This window comes from Eleginops maclovinus, chromosome 1 (assembly GCF_036324505.1).
Source record: "Eleginops maclovinus isolate JMC-PN-2008 ecotype Puerto Natales chromosome 1, JC_Emac_rtc_rv5, whole genome shotgun sequence".
NCBI classification, from domain to species: Eukaryota; Metazoa; Chordata; class Actinopteri; order Perciformes; family Eleginopidae; genus Eleginops; species Eleginops maclovinus.
Window position 1 is genome coordinate 6337526 of NC_086349.1, and position 26383 is coordinate 6363908.

General features: G+C 38.9%; 1 protein-coding gene across 1 annotated transcript in view; it reads right to left on the reverse strand.

The window, feature by feature from the left end:
* Window positions 1-26383, reverse strand: part of plxna1a (plexin A1a) — a 217393-nt gene that overhangs the window by 24222 nt on the left and 166788 nt on the right. The window contains 8 exon segments of the mRNA XM_063884697.1: window positions 1071-1137; window positions 1918-2076; window positions 2658-2755; window positions 6316-6458; window positions 12618-12852; window positions 18967-19110; window positions 23706-23942; window positions 25091-25184. Of these exon segments, the coding sequence (XP_063740767.1) occupies window positions 1071-1137; window positions 1918-2076; window positions 2658-2755; window positions 6316-6458; window positions 12618-12852; window positions 18967-19110; window positions 23706-23942; window positions 25091-25184 (1177 nt within the window).

Genomic DNA, 26383 nt, shown 5'->3' on the forward strand with positions numbered 1-26383 from the left:
CCTTTTAAAAAATTAAAAAATGTTTCCTTTCCATTTCATAAATGTTTTAATATTTGTTTTATCAATTTCACTCCATCATTACCAACATCTTACCCATTTGTGCTTAATGCTCTACAGTATAATACTTCATATTCTTATCATTAAAATAATAACTTTATTTATTTTTGAACTTTGTTTTATGTCAATTGTTGAGTTTCATGTTGTAGTGAAAATATAAGGTTCTTTATAAATAGTTGAGCTGTTTGAAAACAAAACCATTATAAAAAACAGGAGAGAATTACATCCAATTTGATGCCAAGTTATACACATCTTAACCCTTAAAATACTCAACTCCCTAAATCATTCGCTTACAATATGACTATAATACTATCCTGCACTTAAATTGTGATTAGTTATTTGTCATTATATACTATTTCATAGCATATAATGACAACTTTACAATTTGTAATGAAGTTGGAGAGGAGAAGGGGGGGCACATATCAGAGAGAGAACTATTTTTCTGAATTGATGCACTTTGTTTTAGCAGGCCCTGTAAAAGTGAGGATAACAAAGTAGGGACATGGATGTTGAGGATGAGTGAGAGGAGGGGGCATGTGAGGACAGCGCCAGCAACATGGCACCCCATGGGACTGACGGAGGAATAATGACAGAGCAGATGAAAGAGAGATCAGAGGGGGAGAAGATGTGAGTTAAAGGACCGACATGGAGATCACGGAGAAGGGCGCGTCTGCTACAAAAGTGAAACCATGACAGTAAAGAGGATCCAAGCACCAAGAAAAGGACATTAAAAAGAGCAAAAAGGAGAAATAATCGTCTGATGAGCTTTAATGATCTACTGTTAGTATACTTCAGTAGTGAGGCAAGAAATCTGAAGATAAACTATTATTATATAAGTGAGATAAATGTAACAGGAGAAAAATAGAAGCCAGCAGCATTTAATAAAAGCCTCTGACACGCAGTATAACAACATGACAATACAAACCACATGAGGACTATAATTTAGTGTTTCAAAATACAGCAAACAGATTGAATATAAATATTAGAAGTTTAAAAATGGATGTTAAGCTTACCTTGAGGAACTTATACAAGAGGAAAGTAAACCAGTTGGTCAGCATCTTCTCAGCCACTGACTCCGTTCTGAAAAAAAAGGGGACGTTATAACAAGAAAAGCTCAACCTTGTTGCATGATTATAAAATGTGGACATAATAACCTCTGTCTTTGAGGCTATGTTTAGTCTTTAGTTTTTTTGTCTGTTTGTCAGCAGGATTTAATTTATTTTTTAATATTTTCACAAATTTTGGTGAAAAGAGTAAGAATGGGTCAAAGAAGAACCACTAACAATTCAGAGTGGGTTTGAATCAGGGCCTACCATACAGTATAAATATACACAATACAAGCCTTGGCGGCGGTATCTGCACTCCAACTGCCCTTCTAGTTCCAGGGTATTGTATTATAATGTTTTTGCTTTCCTGCACCGACACTCATTTGAAATCTTGCAGTGATTTTTTGGTTGTTTCGCTCGTATGCCATTTGTGACGAACAATTTTGAGACGTAGATGTCAAAGAGGAAAGTGACGGCTATACATAACTTATATTGTTTCTGGGAGAACTGTTTCATAACATCAACAATGTGTGTTTTCTTGAAACCACTAAGAGAACAGTGTCAGAGCAATATCGTTTTCTCCCTCTTGCAATGCATGGTGGGAAGTTAGCAGTAATGCTAATCCTCTTATTTGGAAACTAAATGTAATGAGTTAAGTGAAGCCTCCGCAGTGTGGTTATTGAATCCTTTTCAAGTCAACAGACATGCAAGATAAAACACTACAATACATGAAGTTAATGACGAGGTGATTTCACTGCATTGGTGCAGGTGTTGTACAACATTTTCAATATTTATTTGTCCACATAGTCCTCACCTCCTGAGTAGCAGCTTGGGATGGTTCTTGCTCTCCAGGTTTCTATCAATCAGGTCGGACAGCAGCTGCTTCAGCACCCCGGTGGCGTACTCCATCTCCCCCTGCAGCGCCGTCATGATCAGGGATGCCACGTTGCCTCGGTCTCGCATGGAAAACGACCTGGAAATGCATTGAAAGCTATTTTATTAATTCACAAATGCATTACTCCTTTTGTTTAGCCACATCTGAAGCTTTTCCCCAAATTACACATGTAACACCTGTTATTAATAATGATACTAATTTAATCTTAATCAAATGGTGTCTAACGCTGTTCTACCACAAACCATTTGGCTAAGTGCTTGAGGGTAATTTTGGAGCTGCTAAAATGTTTTTACTCTGTTTATCTATTTGCCTTTCCTGTCCTAATCAAAGGGGCAGCACGGCCTTTCATGTCATTTTCCTTGAAACTAAGCAGGTGATAAAAGCATACTTTCCAAAGTCAAATTATCCTCTTTTCCCAGGAGAACTTTTTTTTGTCTGAATCCAATTACCTACTATTTCATGCAGTATGCTACATTTACATGATTCTATTCCCACAGCTGGAAATATCATGCGGGTAACAGAAAAAAGTGCTTGAGTGATTGCTAATTTTAAGCTTGCTTTGAAGTTTTCAAGTTATTTTTCAAAACTGGAAGACACTGTTTATGAAGTAACCCAAAGCCCTCTTTCATTAAAATAAAGAAATGTTTAAAGACAGACACCTCTGCGCCTCCAGGGTTCGTATGAACGTCAACAGGAAGTGCTTCTTGGTCAGCAGCTGGCCAAACAGCGTCAGAGCCTTCTCCACATTTGCCTGGACCTGAACAAACAGACAAAGAAGGAAGAGTTAAAAGAAAGACAAATTAAAGTGCAAACATATTTTATTATTATAATATGAATGTGTGTGTTCTCTGAAGATTTTTAAAAGAACTCTCCTCTAAATCTGTGTTTTGAATGTGTATGTTAGCATGAATTTATGACTTTATAAATAGTTTAGAAAGTCAATACGCAAATCAGACAGGGATGATGTAGATGTTCACAACAGGAGACATCTTATTTCCAGTAATTCAACTTTTTAAAATTAGAAATACATCCGTAGGAACATACTTTACTGTAAATAGCTACACTTTTCGGGGGGTTCATATTAGACAAAACTTGCTTACTCACTCAAGACAGCATATTTGTAGAAGTATAAAAAAGGAATAATTATTGAGTCATGTAGGGATATACATTTACAATTATAAGTATTATTTTTTATTTAGATTATGCCCTGCAAACATTATACACAATTACCCTTTTAAAATGTTATTTTCTAATAAGTTTATGACTTTAATCTCAGAAAAAAAAAAAAGTGTATTTCCTGAAAATGTACAACTTTAATCTTGGAAACTATTTGAGTTTTTTCTCTGAATATCAACTCTCGTGGCACTGCCATTTTATTTTACATTTAGTTCCTTCAACAGAAAAAAAAAAGCCAAAGTTTAATCAGACGGGTTTGAGGGAGGAAGAGATGAAGAGGAGAGGAGCAGTGTGTGTGTGTGTGTGTGTGTGTGTGTGTGTGTGTGTGTGTGTGTGTGTGTGTGTGTGTGACAGAGGTGCACCATGCTTGTTCTACTGGCTGGCACCTGTCACTACTCATCAACAACACCTTAAACCCCTGAAGACGCCTCTCTGTCGCTCCTTCTTCCTCTCCGCTCTAATTCTCTCCCTGGCACTTATTGTTGACTGTTTCACATCATTGATCTCCTCCCCATTTTAATTTCTCCCGCTCTTTGTCTTTGTGTGTCTCTCTAACACACACACAGACACACACACAGACACATATCCACTCCTTCTCTCTCTCTCTGTCGATCTGTATTGTCATCCTTTTGTACCACTGTAACATCTTATCTTTCTTCCTCCGATGTGCTATAATAAAGTGTCTGTGCCTCTCTGTAAAGTGCTAAATGAGATTCTCGGGGCCTCCAGGGTGGATACTGAGAGTGGTGTGTGTGTGTGTGTGTGTGTGTGTGTGTGTGTGTGTGTGTGTGTGTGTGTGTGTGTGTGTGTGTGTGTGTGTGGAAGAGAAAAAGAAAGAGAGGCAGATGGAGATGCATGTACGTACTCCACAGGCACAGTCTTTACCCATTTCCAAAGAGAGCGTTAGGAAGGGCATCTGCAAGAATGTATGTGTGTAGTGCATGCAGTGTGTGTGTGAGAGGATAACTGGTGTGTAGTGTGGCTGTCTAGCTTAGGGAAAAGCCCAGTCACACAGAGCAATAAAGCTAGGAGCATTGGTTTACACAGGCCATTGGATTACACCGGCAACCCATGGGGGAAATACAGAGAGAAGGGGAAGGAAGTCTAGACATAAACTATAAAAGCAGTAAGACCCCTTTACCTCCTGCCCACCTGACACCTCAAATTAAAGGTGGAATGTATTTGTAAAAGGGGACCCCTTACTGAAGTGTGATGTTGCTAAAATAAAAGAGCTAACAAGTGACAATACTAGATAAGCTAACTGGTTGATAAAAACTGTAGGGCAAATTCATGCTGGGCACTAAGCATGGTTTATTTTTGCTTGGATATTAATGAATCTCTAATTAAACCAATTTGTTGTTCTCTCCTCTAATGTTTATTATATGTTAATCTTCAAGTTATTACAATGTACAAGACATTTGGTAGCAGCTTTCAACGGTATGACAATTGTCCAAGCTAGAGGTCATGCTTGCTGTAGCTAATTGAAGCTATCTGCTATTCACATAAGTTATAATATAAACATTCATAATAATAATAATAATAATAATATTAATATATCGAGTACATTGCTGTATATAAGAAACATATTTAAATTAAAAAATAAATAAACCATATTAAATTCAAAATACATTTCAACTTACATGTCTTTTTTGACCGTACCAAATAATTAGATCCAAAAGTAATGATCTTTAAAAAATATACATATTATTTGACCCTGCTCACTGTGACGCTCAAGGTGTCTCCCAGTTAAACTTTTGATATATCGTAATATCAATATTTTAATCAGCTTAAATATTTAGAGACAGAAGGAGAACAACTATTAGAATGTTATTACGTAAAATGAAAACTTAACTTTATGAAAGTTGAATGCCAAAACTCAATAAGAGATTCCTTAAGATTTAGACGTGATAAATGTATTTCGCATAAGAAAAATGTTTGATAAAATTCTATGGAGTTATGTCACAAAAAGTTATACAAATCTGCAAAAGTGGTAAACCAAAAATAGAGGCGGGAACATGAGTTCCATTTGGTTAGCCCTCTACTATGTTTCTGTTACATAAAATGTTCTAACTCCGTGTTCTTTCAGATTCTGCATTATCAGGAGTGGTATTAGATATATGGCTATAGTGTCTGCTGGGAGCCACAATGGGCTTTGTTCCATATCTAAGGATATTTCTACTGTATTTAAGTAATCACCACTGCTGCTTGTAGTCAAAAATAAGAGCATGATTCACTAAGGATGAACCAAAAAAAACAGACATGGCAGCTCTGAGACCGCCCCGAGGGCTTTTCTTTTTTTCTTTTTCTAAGGGTATAAATCAGCTTTCTGGATTAGAACGATTAAATGAAGCTGTAAAAAGGTCAAACAAATTATTCCTCGACTCCAAAAAGTCAGCACTCCAATCAAAGTCAATGAAGCGGCACCAGCTTCTACATCTTAATGATACTGCTGATTACAAACTTGGCTCTCTTGGTTTCTAGCTTTGGAGCAGAGTAGTTTATGTTGACACACTATTAATTGTACTTCCCTTGGTCTCAGCGGTAAAATGCGTACACTGTCTCCATTCAGCTGTGCTGGCAAGGTGGCTGCATGTACTGGCTTAATTAATAACTTAACAGTGATGTATAATGCAAGTAAGAATCATAGTTACCCTGAATCTCTCTGCTCTAATACTCTTTCCCTTAATCTTTTTTTTACATCTCTTTATCTGCTTGTATGTCTTACGTAACATTTATTTTTAGATAATTTCAAGCACTTTAAAACTCCATGTCCCCACATCAAGAGAATATGGTGAGAGTCAGTCCCATGAGAGCAAACTCATGATGATACTAAGTCTCGAAAAGTTATTCGCATTAATTGAGAAAGCTCAGTAGATCAACACAACGTAGGTAAAACACATGTTATATAATTGCTGTGAAACATGTCTGACATTTCAGATTTGGTGTGTTTGATGAAACCTTTTATAGGATAATAGCTACAATGGTATAAAGCTGGTAGAACATTCAATCCATATTTCACTACCTCTGGTGTTAGTTTATTAGTTCAAAGGCTCAGTTCTCATTCTCGGTTCGACTAGAATTGATTATTTACGGTGAGTTGGTTTCATTTTCAAGCTTGGTTGGTGGTGTACTGACCCTCACCTCCATCTCCTTGAGCACAGGGTGGTCCTCGATGCCTGGGAACAGGACCCTCATCGCATAAGTGCGATAGTCAAGGAAGGGGATCCCAGCTCCGTCTAGCTCCTGGGTCAACTCATGGATGTCTGTCTGGAGCTCTGCGAAAGCTGGGAAAAAAAAATTGACAAATAGAAAGTGTAGGTGGGTGACGCCAAATCATCTTAAAATGGAACAGTTGGTAAAAGACTTGCTTTTGATTTAATAAAGTGTTATTTCCATTATTTGACTTAAAACCACTGGACTGTAATTTTGTCTGAAATGTCCAATTAACTCTTCATGTCTAGTTTCAAATGCTCCATCATTCTAGCAAACAAAAAAGGTGCCATCACTGTTGCCAAGTAAATTTGACGTTGGTGAACTTTGACAATAGAATTCACGTTGTTTACAAAAAGCAAATTGACTCACGATTGGTGACCTTCAGGGGAATGGAGAGCTAGAGGGTACCAAATGATACCCATTGTTGCAATGGCCCATTATTCAGGAAACCCATTTCTTTGACAGTTATCCAGAAAACCAACACTTATTGTTTCAAAGGCCCATTGCTCCAGAAATATACTCTCTTTCTACAAATAACAAAATGAGTAAAGTGAACTAGAGTGAACTTAACGTTGAGCAGCAACTGAGCTAAAGCGCTGGCTAGGTGTCAGTTAGCGGGTGACACTACCATCCAAATTTTGAGCGAGTTCACTCACCGCTTATGACCTGTGACATAGAAAGGAATTCCTTTCGGGCAAGTACTTAGAAAGTGACAAAAGCTTGATACTATTTATGTGTAACACTGCTAATCTGGAGTTCATTATTTAATGAAAAGCAGAGGTTGGAGGGTAATTCAATAATTATATGATGCTCCACCATGATGAAGAAAGAGGACCAATACATACAGTGGGGAGAACAAGTATTTGACACACTGCCAATTTTGCAGGTTGTCCCACTTACAAAGCATGTAGAGGTCTGTATTTTTTATCATAGGTACACTTCAACTGTGAGAGATGGAATCTAAAACAAAAATCCAGAAAATCTCATTGTATGATTTTTAAATAATTAATTTGCATTTTATTGCATGACAAGTATTTGATCACCTACCAGTCAGTAAGAATTCCGGCTCTCACAGACCTGCTAGTTTTTCTTTAAGAAGCTCTCATGTTCTCCACTCATTACTTGTATTAACAGCACCTGCTTGAACTTGTTACCTGTATAAAAGAGACCTGTCCACACACTCAATCAAACAGACTCCAACCTCTACACAATGGCCAAGACCAGAGAGCTGTGTAAGGACATCAGGGATAAAATTGCTTGGTGAAGGGCAACAACTGTTGGCGCAATTATTAGAAAATGGAAGAAGTTCAAGATGACGGTCAATCTCCCTCGGTCTGGGGCTCCATGCAAGATCTCACCTCGTGGGACATCAATGATCATGAGGAAGGTGAGGGATCAGCCCAAAACTACACGGCAGGACCTGGTCAATGACCTGAAGAGAGCTGGGACCACAGTCTCAAAGAAAACCATTAGTAACACACTACGCCGTCATGGATTAAAATCCTGCAGCGCACGCAAGGCCCCCCTGCTCAAGCCAGCGCATGTCCTGGCCCATCTGAAGTTTGCCAATGACCATCTGGATGATCCAGAGGAGGAATGGGAGAAGGTCATGTGGTCTGATGAGACAAAAATAGAGCTTCTTGCCATGTTTGGAGGAAGAAGAAGGATGACTACAATCCCAAGAACACCATCCCAACCGTGAAGCAAGGAGGTGGAAACGTCATTCTTTGGGGATGCTTTTCTGCAAAGGGGACAGGACGACTGCACCGTATTGAGGGGAGGATGGATGGGGCCATGTATCGCGAGTTCTTGGACAACAACCTCCTTCCCTCAGTAAGAGCATTGAAGATGGGTCGTGGCTGGGTCTTCCAGCATGACAACGACCCAAAACACACAGCCAGGGCAACTAAGGAGTTGCTCCATAAAAAGCATCTCAAGGTCCTGGAGTGGCCTAGCCAGTCTCCAGACCTGAACCCATAGAAAATCTTTGGAGGGAGCTGAAAGTCCGTATTGCCCAGCGACAGCCCCGAAACCTGAAGGATCTGGAGAAGATCTGTATGGAGGAGTGGGCCAAAATCCCTGCTGCAGTGTGTGCAAACCTGGTCAAGAACTACAGGAAACGTCTGATCTCTGTAATTGCAAACAAAGGTTTCTGTACCAGATATTAAGTTCTGTTTTTCTGATGTATCAAATACTTATGTCATGCAGTAAAATGCAAATTAATTACTTAAAAATCATACAATGTGATTTTTGTTTTAGATTCTGTCACTCACAGTTGAAGTGTACCTATGATAAAAATTACAGACCTCTACATGCTTTGTAATTGGGAAAACCTGCAAAGTCGACAGTGTATCAAATACTTGTTCTCCCCACTGTACAAAGAAAAAAAAGCATTAATGAATGATAACAAATCCAGATTCAGCAATTAAGTTAATTTAAGTGAAGGAAGTGTAATTAACTGTGATTAAAAGAGCCGCTTTGTAAGTTCTCTACTATTTTTTGAACACATACATCCTGAAATAACACCTGGCAGAAAAAAAGACTTTAAAATGAACTTCATTTCCTCCTTGGTGTCTTAGACCCGAGAAATGTAATCTTTGCTTGTCCAATAAAAAAAGCCCAAACATAATGAAATAAAAAGGTAAAACTAGCTCGGGGAGAGAGAAAGAGGAAGAACCAGAGACAGAAAACAAAGGTCCTGGAAAGGAAAGTCAATTAATTGCATGAGTGGATAATTATTAAGAGAGCGACGGATGAGTTTTCATGCATAATTTCTCCCAGCTGTTATTGGACTGGTTGATCCACAAGAGAGATTGAGAGGAAGCGGAGAAGATAAAGGGAAGAAAGGAAAAAATTGTCAAGTGGATAGAGAACGATGAGGAGGTGTGTGACAAAACATAAATCCAGGTAAAGAAGGCCACTTTGCATCCTTTTTGCACTTCTTCCACATTCTGTCATCAAACCTCCCATCTCTTAATCTTTCATTAATAACTTCTTATTTATTGCTTGAATGGCAAATTATTCTGCCTGAAAAGTGCAAAGCAAAACACAAGACAAACCTAACATAATAATGACTTCTGATTAAGTGAAATGTCTTTTAAATAATACATCAAGATACCTCAATTATAGTTTAAAGCGAGACTATGACAGACTTCCACTGAATTGCAGCAACTGTGGTATAAGCATTTAATAGATAGTAAATTCTCCTCAGTTCTTCTAAACAATCTTTACGAGACTGCGGGGCAGAGAGAAATCAGAATGCTAACATTAGCAAAGAATAAATATAGAAGTAACAGTTATATCTATTTACAGTTTGCTATATTTAGCTAATATGAGCTTAGAGATTTGATTGAAAACTCATGATATATAATTGTTTTATTTTGAGTTTTTATATCATGACAATGCAGTTTTGTGGTAGAATTAACTAAGGCATAACTAAAAATGTCTCAAGCATTTAGGAATAGGTGTTCAGTGCAAACAATTCAGGGAAGTTGAGCAAACCCCCACCTCACTTATTGCATCTAATAAAACCATGTGCTCTATTGGAGAGTTTCTGCAGTATTTGAAAGAAACCTTAACTCTTGGTAAAAGCTGGAACCCACCAGTTAACATATAGATTCATTTTGCACCATCACCTGTTGCATGGTTGGTTTTATGTCCGGTTGATAAGTACTTTTACTTTGGCTGCTGTAAACAGTGTATCTGGTAAGTCTTTCCTGAGTGAGCTTACATTAGCCTGTAAAGAATGCTTTGGGTAGGAATTCTTTGGAAGCCCATTTCCATTGTATTTGATTTCATAAAGCATCTCAACAATATCTATATTACCTCCCCTGAACTAAAACATGACACTTGCTGGTCAGCAGTTGTCATTTCTAATGTGTGACTAATCATCCATGACTGCTAATATGCTAGTTTGGAGGATGTGTACTGAGTGTTGTCTGCTTTTCACAGATGACTGAATCAAACGTCCCCTGTCTCGTCCCCTCAGGACTTTCAGAGCGGAGCCAACCTCACGCATACACTTTTGCTATCACACACACATGCGCTGCAGACCGCCCACTTCATCTGTTCCTCCGCCCACACACACTGTCTCGCCTCTATAGGCCAGCTGGGAGTACAGCAGGCGGGGCGGGTGGGAATAAGGCCATGCTTCATTTCTTGGAAAATGGAGAGCTTTTATTTTCTACTGACTCCAATACTGTATCTTTGAGGAAAGAATAGGGTTTTCTTGACATTTTTGAAAAAATGATACAAGGTAAGAACACATTTGAAATGTCAGTAAACGTGCACGGACCACTTTGAAGTGCATCCCTGTTCCAGTTTGTTGTGCAGCAGATGATCCTCGGCGGCTGCCTCTGTGTCATGGCTGTAGTATAATCATGTTATGACCTTGTTCCATGGCTTTGAGTAGCTGTGTCATTATATCGAGTGTCAGCTCTTTGGCTGTCCTTACATCAGTCATCCAAACTCCCTCTTAGATCAGTATGTCTCCTGTCCAAATGTTTCTCTCTCTCCTTTCTCAACAAACAACACCCTTGCTACTTTGACATCATATTGCCTCCTGTATGTTTTCCAACTTTTTCTGAAAATACCTGGTGATCTATTTGTTAAGTTTATGATGTTAGAGGTGAAACACTTTTTTTGCCATGATAATCTCACTAAATTCCTCAATTTTTTTGAGAAAAAGGTTTTTATGGATGAAATTGAAGTGATATTTGTTGTTGTAACACTTATTTTGGCCACAAAAGGGACCCATTCTCTTTTTAAATAGGACTGAAAGGGTTTCATAAATGTATTTGTCAATAATAATAATACATTTATTTTAGATGCACCTTTCAAGTCCCCCAGGAAACCATACAATTCATAAAATAGTCTACATGGTTTAAAGACAGTGCAAAAGGACAATAACAGGGAACATGTAGCACTACAGTGAGTAGGCTGATCTGATCAGGTGGGTTTTGATGTGGGACATGAATGTTGTGATTGTGTCAGACTGTCGGATGAATGGGGGGGTAGGATTCCTGTTATACAGGTGAATGGGGCACTTGAGCCTCTTGTGGCTGTATTAAGGAATGCAACAACAAACACCTAGAAATATGATCATGGCAAACGCTTTTTTTCACGTTATTCAAAGATGAAAAATACATTAAGAACTTAGAAGGATTTCCCGGGCAAAAACCTTGTATTTCTCCTCTGCTCTTAAGTCATAAACAATAGGGAAAAATCTAGTCAGTTGGGACTTAGAAATGAATGATAGGAATAAATGTTGTTGCACTTGCCTGTCATGGCTTCCGTACTCTTCTTTGTGTCACGTCAGTATGGCGATGTTGACACATCATGCTGTACATACAGTACCAGTTGGTTTGCCTCCTGGCTGTTTTGCTGCGATGATGGTTTTATAACGCTCACTAAATTGTCTGCTTGATGTTGTATCAACCCTGCATATTTTGTAAATAAAACACTTTTCTACTTGCAATGACTCAACTATGACGCAGTGATGCATTTTCCTCAGTCAACACACCCTGCAGAAACCCTGTTGTCAGTGAGGACGGCAGCATCCGGCTGCTTTTGACTGCATCTCTGACTGGAGTATCTCTCTCTATGTGGTTCTCATTGGCTATTACATTCCACTTTTACAGTCAAGACTATAGAGCATGGATGTATCAAGAGAACTGGATCCAGTGTTGGAGGCAGGGCTTCTTTCATCCCTATGAAAGTCGCTTAGTGGAAAAAAAAGCCACAAACATCTGCCCCTTTAGTACAAAAGACCTGGATCTCGCAGGGGCCTTCAGTAAAAGGGACAATAGAGCATGTGGATTTAAGTTTTTTCCATAAGCAATGCCTTCAAATTGCTACGTCACAGCGAGTCTTGGCTCAGTCAAAAGAATGGATGGGGATAATAATTCATAATATGGATTGTAGCCATCTTTATAAGGGATTTGTAAATGTAAGAAATTGGTAGCTGATTTTGCAAAAAATTAAAAATAGGTCAATTTACAAACTTCTCTTTCCAAATGTAAATGAATGGGAAAAAGTATTTTTAGGAACAATGACGTCACAGACTGACACGGAAGTTATTGTACTACTGTTTGCCCACTACGAATACTTCAACACTCGGCATACTTCCTTGAGCCTTAAACTTTAACCTGCCTTTAATCGTGTATATTTCATAATCAATTAGCACAGCAATCTCACAAGAGTAACAAAGGTTCAATCCTACTGTTTCCTACCTTCTTTACACTCCAGGGCCACTCTGGACTCCAGGTTGTCCATCTGGAGCTGCAGGCGTTTTAAGGTGCGGTCGGCGTCCCTTGACTTCCTCTTGTAGGCGATCAGCACAGCGATGATGACCAACAGAAGCAGGCCGCCGCCCCCTCCAATACCGATTATGGCAGGAAGTGTCAGCAGGCTGTCCGAGTAGATGTGAAGAGTCCCGGGGGAGTACTCGAACCCTCCAGCACGGATCTGAACACACACACAACAGATTCCTAATGTTGAAATACAAAAACATGTGTTTGTCATGGAAATTGTTATGACAACGATTAAGTTAACCTACTGTTCCATAAATCTACCTCTTTTTGAATAGTTTTTGGAACACAAAAAGGGAAGAATATATACACAAACACAATACTAAGCCGACAGATATAGATTGAATTTAGTATTGTATGCTGTATTCAATTTCAATGTTATGCAGAATTGTCAAATCCAAAGATGTCCATCATGTCTAAAACGTTTTTATATAGCTGATGCTTATATATTTCCTCCTATCTGACATTATAAATCAATCAAAAGTCCAGTCTGTTACCACAAACGCAGCTTCACCACAGAAGTGAAGGGACAGGAAATGGCTACTGACTGTATTGAGAGAAAAAAACACAAATATGTGTTACCCATGGTTGTTTTTCCCATACACCTTTTTCAAATTGAGGTTCTGGAAACGATTTCAAGTTCCAAAAATGTACCACTATTTCATAGCTTTTTAACCACCTTATCAAAAAAGCAGGAGTCAAAACTTTACGATCATCTGGCAAAATGAAGCATTGGACGTATTTACATTGAAATAACTAAACTATGATGTAGTCAGGCCGATTGTTGGTAGTAACAAGTCCAGTCTAGAGGGGTCCTCAAATGGTTGCCATTTGACGCCTGCATATTTTTTCTATTTGTGTTACTCCATCATTAAGACAGACCAGAAAAGGTTAGTTTCTTTATTCTATTCCCAAGACACTTTCTTCTGTTTGAGATTCTAAATCAATCTTGACCAGCGCGTTGCCATAAATGCATTTTCTTTGGAGGTTTTGAACTTGTCTAAGAGTCAGAAAACCAAACAGGCATCCCGCAGCAGGTACTTCAAGAACAGAAGAGGTGGTCTAAAGAAATCGAAGGCTGGTGGTCTGATGAAAGAGAAGTTGGTTGACCTGATTTCTATCACATCATTAAACTTGCATGCGTTCTGTACTCCCACACTAAACAGGCCGATCCTTTGACAGGCTTACATCGGGGAGGCTTACATCACCTGGGCGACTGCTGTGAACACTTCTTGTCGGAAAGGTTTTCAAGTCTTGCCTTTAGGGCAGCACCTTCAGAGGGTTTTGGTAATGAAGATCTCACAAGTTAACTTTGAAGAACTCAAGTCCTTCTGCGCACATTAAGGACCAACTCTTAGGTTTTTTAAGATGGATATTTTGTAGGTAATGTCCTCATCCATCAGGGTTAAGTTTAGCAAACTGATTTAGGTCAGAGTGTGTATAGGCAGTGCTTCTGAGGTACACGCACACACACATACACACAGTATAAGTAATCAAACAAAGTAATCACTAGCATTTAAATCCCTCCCCAAGGAGTCTTGGTAATTATGGGAAGTCAAACACATGTAATGTTTTTTTTTTGACTAAATAGATTTACATAAGCGCAGTGCGTCTCAGAGAGAGAGAGAGAGAGAGAGAGAGAGAGAGAGAGAGAGAGAGAGAGAGAGAGAAAAAGCTCACAGCGCTGGAATCCATCAAATCAAGCTAACAACAAGGGGGGTTGATAAGCGACTAAAATGAGGTGTGATTATGCACTTTGAAGCTCCGGTAAGTGCACTTGCATGCTAACATTATCAAAGTACGACTTAGGAAAAAGAAATAGAGAAGCTGTTATATCAATATCAATGTAGGCAATACCTACATATTTAATTTGCAATAGTAGAGACAATTAGATTGGCTTGTAGGAGATAAGGAAGACAATTATCTGCGTGGACATGATCAGGCTGCAAAGGAGATTACACTGAATTAACTTGTACACAAAAGCCAACTTTAGTTTGAGTTTGGTTTAGTTTGGTTACAGAGAGACTTCCTACTCTGATAACAGATCTTTAAAGAGTTTGCTATCCAATCTGCTGACGCAGCTTCATGTAGCAAATTAAAAACGTGTTTCTCTTTCACTGTACTCTATTTGCCCATCATCAAACCGCAGACTTAGAAACCAGTTGTGAACATAGTGAAATATTCAGGAGCTACAGTATAGAGTGAGATAATTCTCAGAAAAGTAAAAAAAAAGAAAAGTGAATGATAGCCAACTTAATATGTATCTACACTTTGGTTGGTCATCCTCAATATGCAATTAATGGGTTGTAGAAGGAAGTTCAAGTAAAGGAGACACTTGTGGGTAACTCCTATAGAAAATCCAGCAACTATACTATTACTGTACTTCACTGTGAATTGGATTTTGAGGCAATATGGTTATGTAAACACAAGTAGAGCACTTGAAGTGGAGATCTAAAAGATCAACAGTGAGAGGAAATTAGGGAATTCTAAAACCAAATAGGCCCCTTCTCACAGAAGACATTTGTTCAAGTAACAGTAGGAGTAGCACAAAAGTACATAATAAAATAAACTATTGGTGAATTTGATTTAGCCGCTTCCATTTCAGGTGTTGTTCATGCAGGCTTACTGAGACACTGTGGATGTACTATTGTCTTTTATACTATCTCATCTGTCTTCTTGTCTTTTCTCATTTCTTCTTAATTAATGCTTGTGATGTATTGTGCTTTTAGGGTGTCTATAATCAACTGACCAGGAACAGCAGCTGGAAATTGGCCATGTTGGCTAAAGTTGCCCAATTGTACTGTGTTTATTGTTGTGTTTATTTTACTGCATTAACATGCTGCTGCAGCTAAACGGTTTTACCAATGTTGGTTAAAAAAACCATGTCTAATCTAATCGAATCAATATTCTTGTTTGTTGACTCTCCGAGCATGAGTCATGTTAAGGACTTGCAGGTTTTTATGTTGTAAAACAGATTGCCTGGTAAATCTGTATGCACATATTTGATGTACAGTAGGTCTTGCATGAAAAAAAACTATCAATAAAGCAGCATATTTGAAGAAAAAAAACATAGCTTTTTGCCATTCACATTACCAATAAATTATCTCATAATGGGTCACTGCTGTATCTAGTAGGATCATCCAGGGGACATCATTTCCTCTGATGACTTGATTTGAGCAAGTGTATCAATATTAAATTGGTGACACATTTTTGGGGCATTTGTCTATTTTTATTCTCCTGACAGACTGAATGACAGACGGAGGAACTTTAAAAGCTGAAGGCCAAAACAAAAAAACAAGTTTCTTCGAAAACTCAAGGGAGGCACACAGCTGCCAACACACAGCTGAGCATCACAAGGGACACACACTGATACACACGTACAGCGGTTTCTCTCTGTACCCCCACACACAAAAACACACATGTCTGGACACCCATCGGGGTCCCCTGTATGTAGGTCATTCTACACGGGGAATATTATTGTGGTACAGCTGTGTCCTTTTTCGGCAGCGTTCTGCAAAGATGTGCACATAAACACAACACACAAGGCCTCAAACACTTGTAGTAACACACACATATGCAGCAGAAGAGATCTGAACAGACAGCTCTATTTTTTCTTCGGCTATTGTCAGACGAAGGACTAACTCCACCACCCCCGCCAACACATCGCACCGCTCCGATATTCGACATGACATTTTCTTTAATTTTTTTTACAGATAAAACAGGTAAAAAAAGAAATTCCAGTTCCTCCTTGGATCTGGCTGGTTGCGTTGAGAGCTATCATATTGAATTACATGGACGCGCCGTCAGTGGATTTCTAGGTATATTGGCTGTAGCTAGTGGGGAGTAAATGTCATAAAGATATAGTGGAAATGACTGTGAAAGGACATTGGTGATAAGTTTAGAAAAGGGTGGGTGTACTCGCGGGATATTCAGAGAAACATCCGTGCGTGTTCAGAGTGAGTTCTGTGTCGCCTGGCTGAGGTTTGACCTTCTGCTGTACAGATGCTCCAGGAGCTGCGCGGTGATTCTGAAAGCCTGCTGCTGTCACCGTGAATCATTCGTGTCAGTCTGCAGTCTGCTGACAGCACTGGACAAGCACAGCTGAACGGTTTGCCACGGGACGCACTCGCGAGCTTGTTCTGACTTTATCCAGTACTATGTCGCAATGTTGAGAAGCTCTAGAAATGAAAGTGACAGCCTTCACACTGTGGGAGGTGAGAGAAAAATGTTGCAGCTTCACATAGAAAACAGGAAGTACATCTCAGTGATGACGTGGCGGCGACTCTCAAGGAAATGCATTTGCCGAGACAAAATGTGCACATCAGAAAGGTTTATGCAGTGAACGTTGTTTCTGGATTAGAGCTGGGAGACAAGCTTAGCATCTGCATATCAGCGGCATCCTGCAGAAACAATTATATTCTTAATACCGCCTTTAATGTTTCTGCATGACTGTAGGACAAAGCCCTGCTGCTGATAGTGCATCATCATGGACATAAACTGAAGCAAAAAATGGAAACCCATACATTATTCTTATCATAATTTCCCTTATGGTTGCCTCAAATTCAGTTGCAGTTTATTTTATAAGTAAGGTATGTATATAAGTTAGACTCCTTTAGCAACGGTTAAAGCAGACCAGTCTTTCCTAAAGACAAAGGGAAATGCTGTTCCAGTAACACACCATTCCGTTATTTACAGATACAACCCATCGTGAGTGACCAACGCTGTTACAATGCATTTTCATCTAACGCCATATCTTGCCAAAGTGCTCATATGATTTGAACTTTTACCAATTTGTTAAACCAAAAAGCAAACTCTAAACGTCATAATAACTAAATCATAAATTGAGGTCAACATTTCACTTCCATTACTGAGTTGTGTGGGGGACCTTAAGTTACATTGTTTAATTCAACATGTTTGAATCTTGATGTGCACCCTAGACCTTGTATCTTATGTATCATATTACCAGACGATAAATTATCTCCTATCCAAGCCCTAAGTCCAAACTCCACAGCTTCGGAGTCAGAGCCTTTTCTGTAGCAGCTCCTAGGCTCTGGAATTCACTCCCCCAATATCTCTGGAATTCCAAGTCCCTCACAGTACTCCAGTCCCGCCTCCAAACTCATCTCATAGCCGCCCCCCCCATCAATCCACGCCAGTTGATGGTCTTTGTTTGTCTTCATTTGTTGTATTCCCCCCACCCCAACCCTCTATTATACTGTAAAGTGACTTTGAGTCCCAGAAGTGCTTTATAAATATAATTGATTAATATTATAAATAAGAGCAGACATGAATGTAAGAAAGAGCGTGAGCAACCATTAGTTTTTTTTTCCATTTTTGATTCAAACCTTGGTTAGAAGTAAAAAAAAAAGGTCAATGTTTTTCTTTTTTATGAAGCCTAAATTAAATGAACGCATGGGGAAAGTATCTAGATGTGCTTATACATTTAGTAGCAATTGTCTTCCTTAACTCCATGACATGTTTTTACTGAGGTTAAATATGACCTAATTGGTTAGGAAAAGGATAAATATAAAGGATTGTTTCGACCACAACCATGGTTATTTAATTTGCAAATGTTCAATGTGTTCCTGTTCCAACATGTTATGTGCATAAGTGAGTTGCGACATTTCACACCCTTAACACATTTAACTCTTAGTCACTTAACTCTGCATATCTGTGCTTTGTATTTGAATGTACCGTCATTGGCATTCATCAGGGGTCTACCCACTGAAACGTTCACTTTAGCAACAGGCTTTCTGAAGGCCAACAAAGATCAACATGTTAATTAAGCGTTAAATATTTAACAGCAGCCTTGGTGTGCAAGCTCAATGAAGCGTATGCTGAATCTGTCGAGAGGAAATTGTTTGGAAAGGGTTATTCAGATAACTCATAAACAAGGTTAGAGTGACATTATGGGCTGAGATTGTCAGGCGGCAGTGTTTTTATATTCATAAACATGAATTAATGTGTCACTGTGGACATACCAAGTACAACAGGTGGTATTTTGGGTCCTTTTATAAACTGCTTTTTGAATTAATCTGGCATACTAAAACCTGACCCAGTTGTTTAATGAATAAAAAAGATAAGTAGTAAAAAAATTGATTAAGAAAGAAGTCTATCATGAAGGTCTCAGCCCATAATTTGGAGCGTGTTCTCTTTAGGATAATCAATTCGAGGCATCCTGGTCCAAAATGGAGTCATTTCAGGAAGTTACGTCAGATCAGAATGTGCCTGATAGGAGGAGGAGCTGGAGAACCAGAGGCCTGTGACTCACCGTGACTTTGTGTTGTCCGGTGAGGTTGGGCCATTCACACAGCAGCTGGCTCTCAGACAGGGTGAGGACGCAGGGAATCTCTCCAATCAGCACCGTGTAGTTCAGGCGACTGTTCCCCGGGGCCGATGGGATCAGGTTACGACCCTGAAGACAGAAGGAGAGAAATGTGGTGAGGAGAGGCATTAAACTCATTCAAGCTAACTTTCTCATATACTGTGTGTGTTCAGCCTAATAAAGGACCAGCTTTTGAATGAAATATGAAAAAAGTGACTTTTAAACGTATTTTTGTCATAATCATAACTTTTTCGACCACAAAACAACCAAAACAAGGTCTGATTGAGTATATTTTAATACGTGTTGCCATGATATTACGCACCATTGGCTAATATTGGTGTAGTTGATTTGTTCAAAGTGATACAAACATGCAAAGTAAATTAACCTTAAGAACTGTTAATGTTGCAAATATTAACTATGGTAGCAACTTTTACCTGATTCACAGAGATAATGTAATGGCTGAATGGTTGACTTTCCATCTACCAAAGGGAATGAAGTTCTAAGGCTATGGATTCGCACATGTCAATAAAACCAATTAATTGTAAGATTTTGTCAGAATATCTAAAAACTTCTAATTTCAAGACCGTTTGTTTACTGCTTTTCAATCATAAATAGTTTACTTGCAACTGAAGAATAGCTGATACAAAGTTCATCTTTTTTATGTTTGATTCATGAATGTCTGTATTCTAAGAGGAATATTGTGATTTTGTTTGTTGGTTTAAACCCATTATGATTCTTCAAGCCAGCTGGAGAAGGGAAGCAAGAAATGAAACCGAAGATGGTAGTTGAAAAGTATCCCCATGTTCGCATTTACTACATAGAGGCAGTTGGAAATCACAAAAAACCTCACCCACTGATATTGTTTTGTCTCCCGTTCAGTAATGTCTGTACCGGAGGTGTGTAATTTTAAACTTTTGTCAATATTCTGTTCCAGTTTTTCATTTCCATATCAAGATCCAATTTGACACACAGTTTGTCTGTTATGGAAGGGGGGCGGGGGACTCAGAAAATAGTAAGAAAACAAAAAAGCAACAGGGGAAAAGTTGAATACAAAGAAAACAAGACGAGGCAAAAAAACATCAGGAGAGCAGGCGGGAGGAGCGGAGAGAGCAGAGAAACGATTATGAGAGAAGGGAGAAAAAGATGAAAGGAATATACTCTAAAGTGAGAAAAGAAAATGGGAATGAGCGGAAAAAAACAGAGCTGGGGAGCTAGTAAGATAGACAGAGAGGGAGGGAGAGGAGATAGCTGCCAAGTCCCCTCGCTGGCTCAGCAGTGGGACGCAGAGACATACTCCGTTTTCCAATCCCTTCGTCTCTGCAGGCCGCCACCCAGCCCCGCTCTGCAACCCTGTAAACATGTATCCCCATTCTATCTCACACACACACACCAAACACACACATGCCGTGTTCAAGCGACGCATGCACTCAAGTTGAAGCCACACACGGAGCTGTTGCCACACATACACACTACAGGAAAGGAGCATCATGTGGGGACACGCTCTCATACACACACAAACACACACAGTAAAAGCACTCACGGAACACCAAGACCAGATAAATGTTTTCTCTCCTGCTAACACACCTCGGTAACAACACAGCCGACACTTCAGATGAGAAATTAATTGCGTGGCGAGCGCAGTGCACGCATCTCTGAGAAATGCAACCCCCCCACTTTTCCCTTCTCCCCAGCATCACACACCGCCAAATTGCATTTTTGTCCATCTCATCAGCGCTTCCAATGGGTAGGCAGTTCCACCGGCAAGCCAAGCAGGAGATTTGGAAATTACCGAGAGGCTCTTTGCTAATAAATTATCGTTTAAGAAATAAATTACGACGGTTATGCCGCTTTCGATCTCTTCGTGGAAATAAGCGGCGTAGCAGACTCTCTCTGTGATAACATAAGAGATAGTCAAGGAGAATTCTTGCCGAAGATAAAAGCACTGAATGCTGGATTAAATGTAGGACATCGATGTGACACTAATCTAAAATAAATTAAAATGACTGTCCAATGTCTACAGATGAAGAAGATTTGTTTTTCAGGGCTAACAATGTTGTGTCAGTAGTTAATACTATGTATTTATATGTCATGGTTGGATTAGGAGACAACGGGCCCCTGTGCACAGACCTGCAAAAAGGCCCCAGTCGCTCTTCTGTTAAAGCAGGAAACAAAAGTGTTGTTTGTTTCTTTGTTGTTATTTTGTGTTTCTTTGAGGTAGCTTTGTGTCTCTGTGGTTGTTTCATCTCTTAGTCTTTTTGTGTCTCAGTTTGTCTTTTTGCAGCTTTTTTTTGTCTCTTTGTAGAGATTTGTTACTAATTGTGTGTCTATTAACTGTTGTTTCGTTTCCATTTGTAGTTGTTTTGTGTCTCTGTAGTTATTTTCAGTATGCATAATTATTATGTATCCCTTTGTAATTGTTTAGTTTCATTTTGTAGTTACTTTGTTCCTCTTTTTAGTCATTTTGTGTCTGTGATGTTTATTTTCACCCGGTTGTAGTACTTTGTGTCTCTGTGTGGTTGTTTTGTTTTCTTCTGATTTTTTCTGTCTCTTTGTAGTCTTTGTATGTCTCTTTGTGGTTGTTATGTACCTTTCATAGTCATCATGAGTCTAATTGTGTTCTCTTTGTGTTTATTTACAGCTGTTTTACATCTCTTTGTAGTTGTTTTCATCTCTTTTAGTCTTTTTGGGTCTCTATGTCAGTTTGTCTTTGTGGTTGTTTTGTACGTTTTCAACATTTGTGTGGGTCTAATTGTGGTCTCTTTGTTTGTCTTTGCAACTGTTTTGCATCTTTTGTAGTTTTATTAAGTCTCTTAGAATTTGTGAGCCTGATTCTGGTCTCTTCATGTCTTCATAATTTCTTTGGTCTGTTTGTGGTCTTTTTCAAGCTCTGTTTGTATCTTTGTATGTATGTGTTTCTGGTCCTTTTTAAGTCTCTTTCCTGGTTTGTACTCATCTCTTTGATATTTCAAAAGGTGAAGGTCATGGGGGGCCATGACATTTTGGGCCCCTGTGCCAGAAAAATCCTGTGACTAACCTATCAATGGCTTGGGTTATTTGTAGACACTGATCTGGTGGTTATTTCCATTCCACATGAGTAATAACATGCATACTTTAGCCACTTTCTCTCAAATAACTCAGAAACTCATTGATTAAATATTCCAGGTGAGTTATGTGGAATAAAAATTGGCAATTCATTTCATATACTTAAATCCAATCACTGTTTGTAGAAATAAAAACGAATATTATTCAAATGTCCTACATCGTGCTTCCACACTGCCCTTCCAGCACTAAAAAAATAATTACACAAATGGAAAATAAGTTATTTAAGAGGCCTCGAGGCTGTAGCGAAGGACGTCAGTCAAAGAAGTTGCTGTTAGTTACTGAAGGAAAGAAATTGGCCTTGGAAAGTCTGGACGTTTGCTTTCAGTTTTAAATTATACATTTGTGAGATTTTTTTTAACCCTCTCCAAAAGACCTTGTCAACACATTGGAGAGCTTTTTTTCTTGTGTGTGAGGAAAAAACACCAGTGAGTGTGTGTTTTTACATGTTGGTGTATGAAAGCTTTGCTATTATTAATATGAGATAAGGTCAATATGTTTAAGATTTGGTGAAAGTAGAAAACATCTACCTACCACTACCTGAGACTGAGGTTTAAATAAAATATGTAGAGTGTGTGTATAAGGTGAACACAAGAGTTGCAGTTTTGTTCTGTAAAGCAATCTTACCATACACACAGAAAATGGCTTGTTCGCTAAACCCCTCCCCCAAAAAGCAGTCGTTGGATAATTGCTTAGCAACCATTACTAGGTGCATCGGGTCGTCATGATTTCCTATTAAGAGACTTCTAAGAGTGATACAGGCAGTTAAGGAGTTTGGAGGGTGCAGTATTTCTTTAGCTTTTCAAAAGCCAAAGCACAAAGACACAAGTGTAAGGGTTGGATTCAACAACATGCTTATGCTCTTATGTACGATACGTGTATCTGTAACTACAAAAAGGCTGTGAATCAGACCTTCGATCATCAACATACAGTTTTGGTGTTTTATCTTAATAAAATGAAGCCCTGTTCACAAGGAGAACAACCTCAGTGTTTCAGGATACATCACAGTGCAGACTAACATTAGCAGCTCTGTTTGGCTCTATTGGATTAAAGGAAGTTTAAAAAGCCAGCGTTAGGTTACATTTGCTAAACGTATTGATTAGTCCTCATCCTAAAAGCCCCCGCTGCCGAAAAGGGTTGTTGTTGAGTGAAATGATTTTCTCATTCTCAATTTTTTTCCCAATAACAACTTTTATACTTGGCTAATAACATGATGATTACACTAATTTACACTAGTTTACATTGCTAATGTATGTAGCAGCTAAATATGAGGTTGACTTTTTGGCTGGGATAGGTCGCTTTGCCTTTAGTGATGCTCTCAATTTTTTTTAACCATAACAGTACATTTAAGCCAACAACTGTGGTACAATAAAATAACAATCTGGCAGATACCAGCAGCTAATAAAACAGCTCAGCTACATTTGACAAGTTGTGTTAAATATGGAATATCACTGATTATGTGCAATGTACACTTTTTTTTCTTCAGTATTTCTTTTGTTAATGTTACCGTTTCAAGGTAAACAAAAAAAAGGAAATGTTCATGCATGCAAGTTACATCTGGAAAACAACAAATGGGCTTTTCTGACCTTGAGAATTAGCGGCGAGGTTGGTTTCAGTTCCAGTATCCCTGAGGGACTTAGCGGCTCGAACACGGGGTCGGGGTAGTAGCTGAACGTCTCGTTGACCACCACCAGAGCGTTCACGTTGTCCATGTAGAACCCGATCTCATCTGGGCCTGTGCCGGTGTCGGAAAAGCCCAGCTCAGAATCAGCCACTGACGGAGCCAGGCACACCATGACGGAGTTATTATACACTGTACAGTTCTGAAAAGGAGGATTAAAACACAATTAAAACATGTAAACATTAATCAATTGCTTTCATTTTACATTTTTTGACAGCAAAAGGTGAAAAAGGAGTGGAATTTTTCCAAAGCTAGTCAAGCTCTGAACAAATCACAGAGATTTCATAACAATCGACCACATCCAATTGCATTGCAATACAATGCAGTATTTTATTGACTAGATATTGTGTAATGTGGACATGAGGTTAATTGTGACTGATTGCTTATCTAAAGTTTTTGCAAGTTGGCTGTCATGAAGTTATGAAATGAATAAATAAATGCTGGAAGGGAGGAAAATGTAATAAGAAAATATAAAACACCATAGTTTATGCTTCGGAAAAAGGCTGTCATTTCAGTATTTGTGGTTTGTATTAAATGAGCGACAGCATTAAAAAACATGGTCCATTGAGTAGCACTTTGATAGAGGGCTGTGTGGGATGCATTCTGTTAGCCTCGTAAACAGGTTGGAGTGCCTCTGTGTGATTTGAAGCTCTCAACCTTGACAACTATAAGAGCTTCAAACTCTCAATGTCAATCACCAAAGTGCTTTGAGAATCTATAGAACTGACGAAGCTCTTCATCTTCTCAGAGGAAACTCTGAATTTCTTTCTCATCTTTACTCCCCAAACATCTCCGTCTGTCTCTCCTTCACTCACACACACAGTCTCTCTCATGTTGTCTCTTTCTTTTAGTGACACAAACGCTCATGTGGTGTGCTGACATTTGAAAAGCTATGTGGCCTGAGGTAGCGTTAGCTGTCTGAAGCTGTATCTGTACAGGGAGCAGACTCACACGGACAGTCTGTCTGCCACCTTTAGTGGCACTGAAGAAGAAGTTGTCTGTAGATCATGTTGTGTATGCGGAGGGCTATGTCTGCATATATCTGTCAGTTAATGTATGTACTGTATGCGTACAGATGAATAATGTAGTATTTATCTACTGTCAGGGTGCGTTTGTGAATTTATATTTGCTCTACACTGGGCTGCCTGTTAGTGTTAGTCTGTGTGTGTGTGTGTGTGTGTGTGCGTGTATGTGTATGTGTATGTGTGTGTGTGTGTGTGTGTGTGTGTGTGTGTGTGTGTGTGTGTGTGTGTGTGTGTGTGTGTGTGTGTCATTAACATCAATACTCACATGAAAGGATTCTGCCTGCCCATACTTGGCCCTGATCTTTGGTTCTCGGATGGTTGCAAGGTTGGTCCCACTCACTGTCAGCAGAGTGCCACCACTGTAGGAATAAAGAGAGGGGAGAAAAAGAGGGTAGCACTACAACAGCAACAACAACAACAAATGTACAGTAGGTTCCCGTCTCCAGAGAAAGCAAGTTTGTCTCTGATTCGATTTGAATTGAGATTGGTATCGGCCGAATGTATTGGCCATTATGTCTGTGACCAATGCCCTCATTAAAACCCAGTGAAAAACGCTTTTTTTCCGAATGCAGCATTAAGGCAGAAGGCAACTTCCGATTAAACATTAAAATGAAAGACAATTAAGCTTCAGTGGGGAAAAACAAATAAGCACTATTTTTTTAAGCTAAGACTTTCCCCAAGGGACTTTGCTTGTATATGAACAATTTGTTTTCCCAATGATAAAGAGGGGTCATGACATAGCTGTTACCTTAAATATGTTAACAGGAATGAAGTTCTAGGGTTATGGAACGCTGTAGGGCGGTGGTCAGTGTGTGTTCAGGGTAAGTTCACAAAAGCGCTTTGTTTAAGATCAGGGAAAGAATATGGTTTCCATTAAATGATAATGCAATGTGTATGGAATGTAATGAGGTTGCTGTGAACTTGTTCTGTATTCAACAAAGACGCTCTGAATGCCTGAATATTATCATACATATGTGTTGTATTGAAGTAGGAGCAGCAAGAAAATACTGTATACAATCAGTAAATTGTGGTGAAAAACGATAGAAAGACATTGGCAGTGAACAGTTCATTGACTTCTTCTGTATCAACACAGTATTTTGTATCATACTAACATTAACACTTTCTCATTATGATACAAGAAAAGGAGAACAAATTCAATTTCAGTTTGTATTATGTTTCATGAAAAACACCTTTGTTTTTGCATTTATAACCAAGAATAATGATGAGCAGAATTTGCACTGGCATGTGCAGCAGCAAAAAAAAAAGTATTGTTATTATAGAAAGTTTATCATGGAGTTAACAGAGATAAAAAGGAGAGAATAAGGACATGAGGGAGCATATATGTGAGTGAAAGCGAAAGAAAAAAAGGACAGAGAGGAATAGGCAGAGTGATAAAGATCCACAGAGATACTCTTCATACTTTAATCACAACTCTATCCACAGTAAGTATGTGTTCGCCTGCCAGTGAAGCCCACTGGACTGAATCCAGAAAATAACAGTGCTAGAACTTGGCTTATGCCTGAGTATCATTTTGTTGGTGAGTGGTGTGTGACGGCAG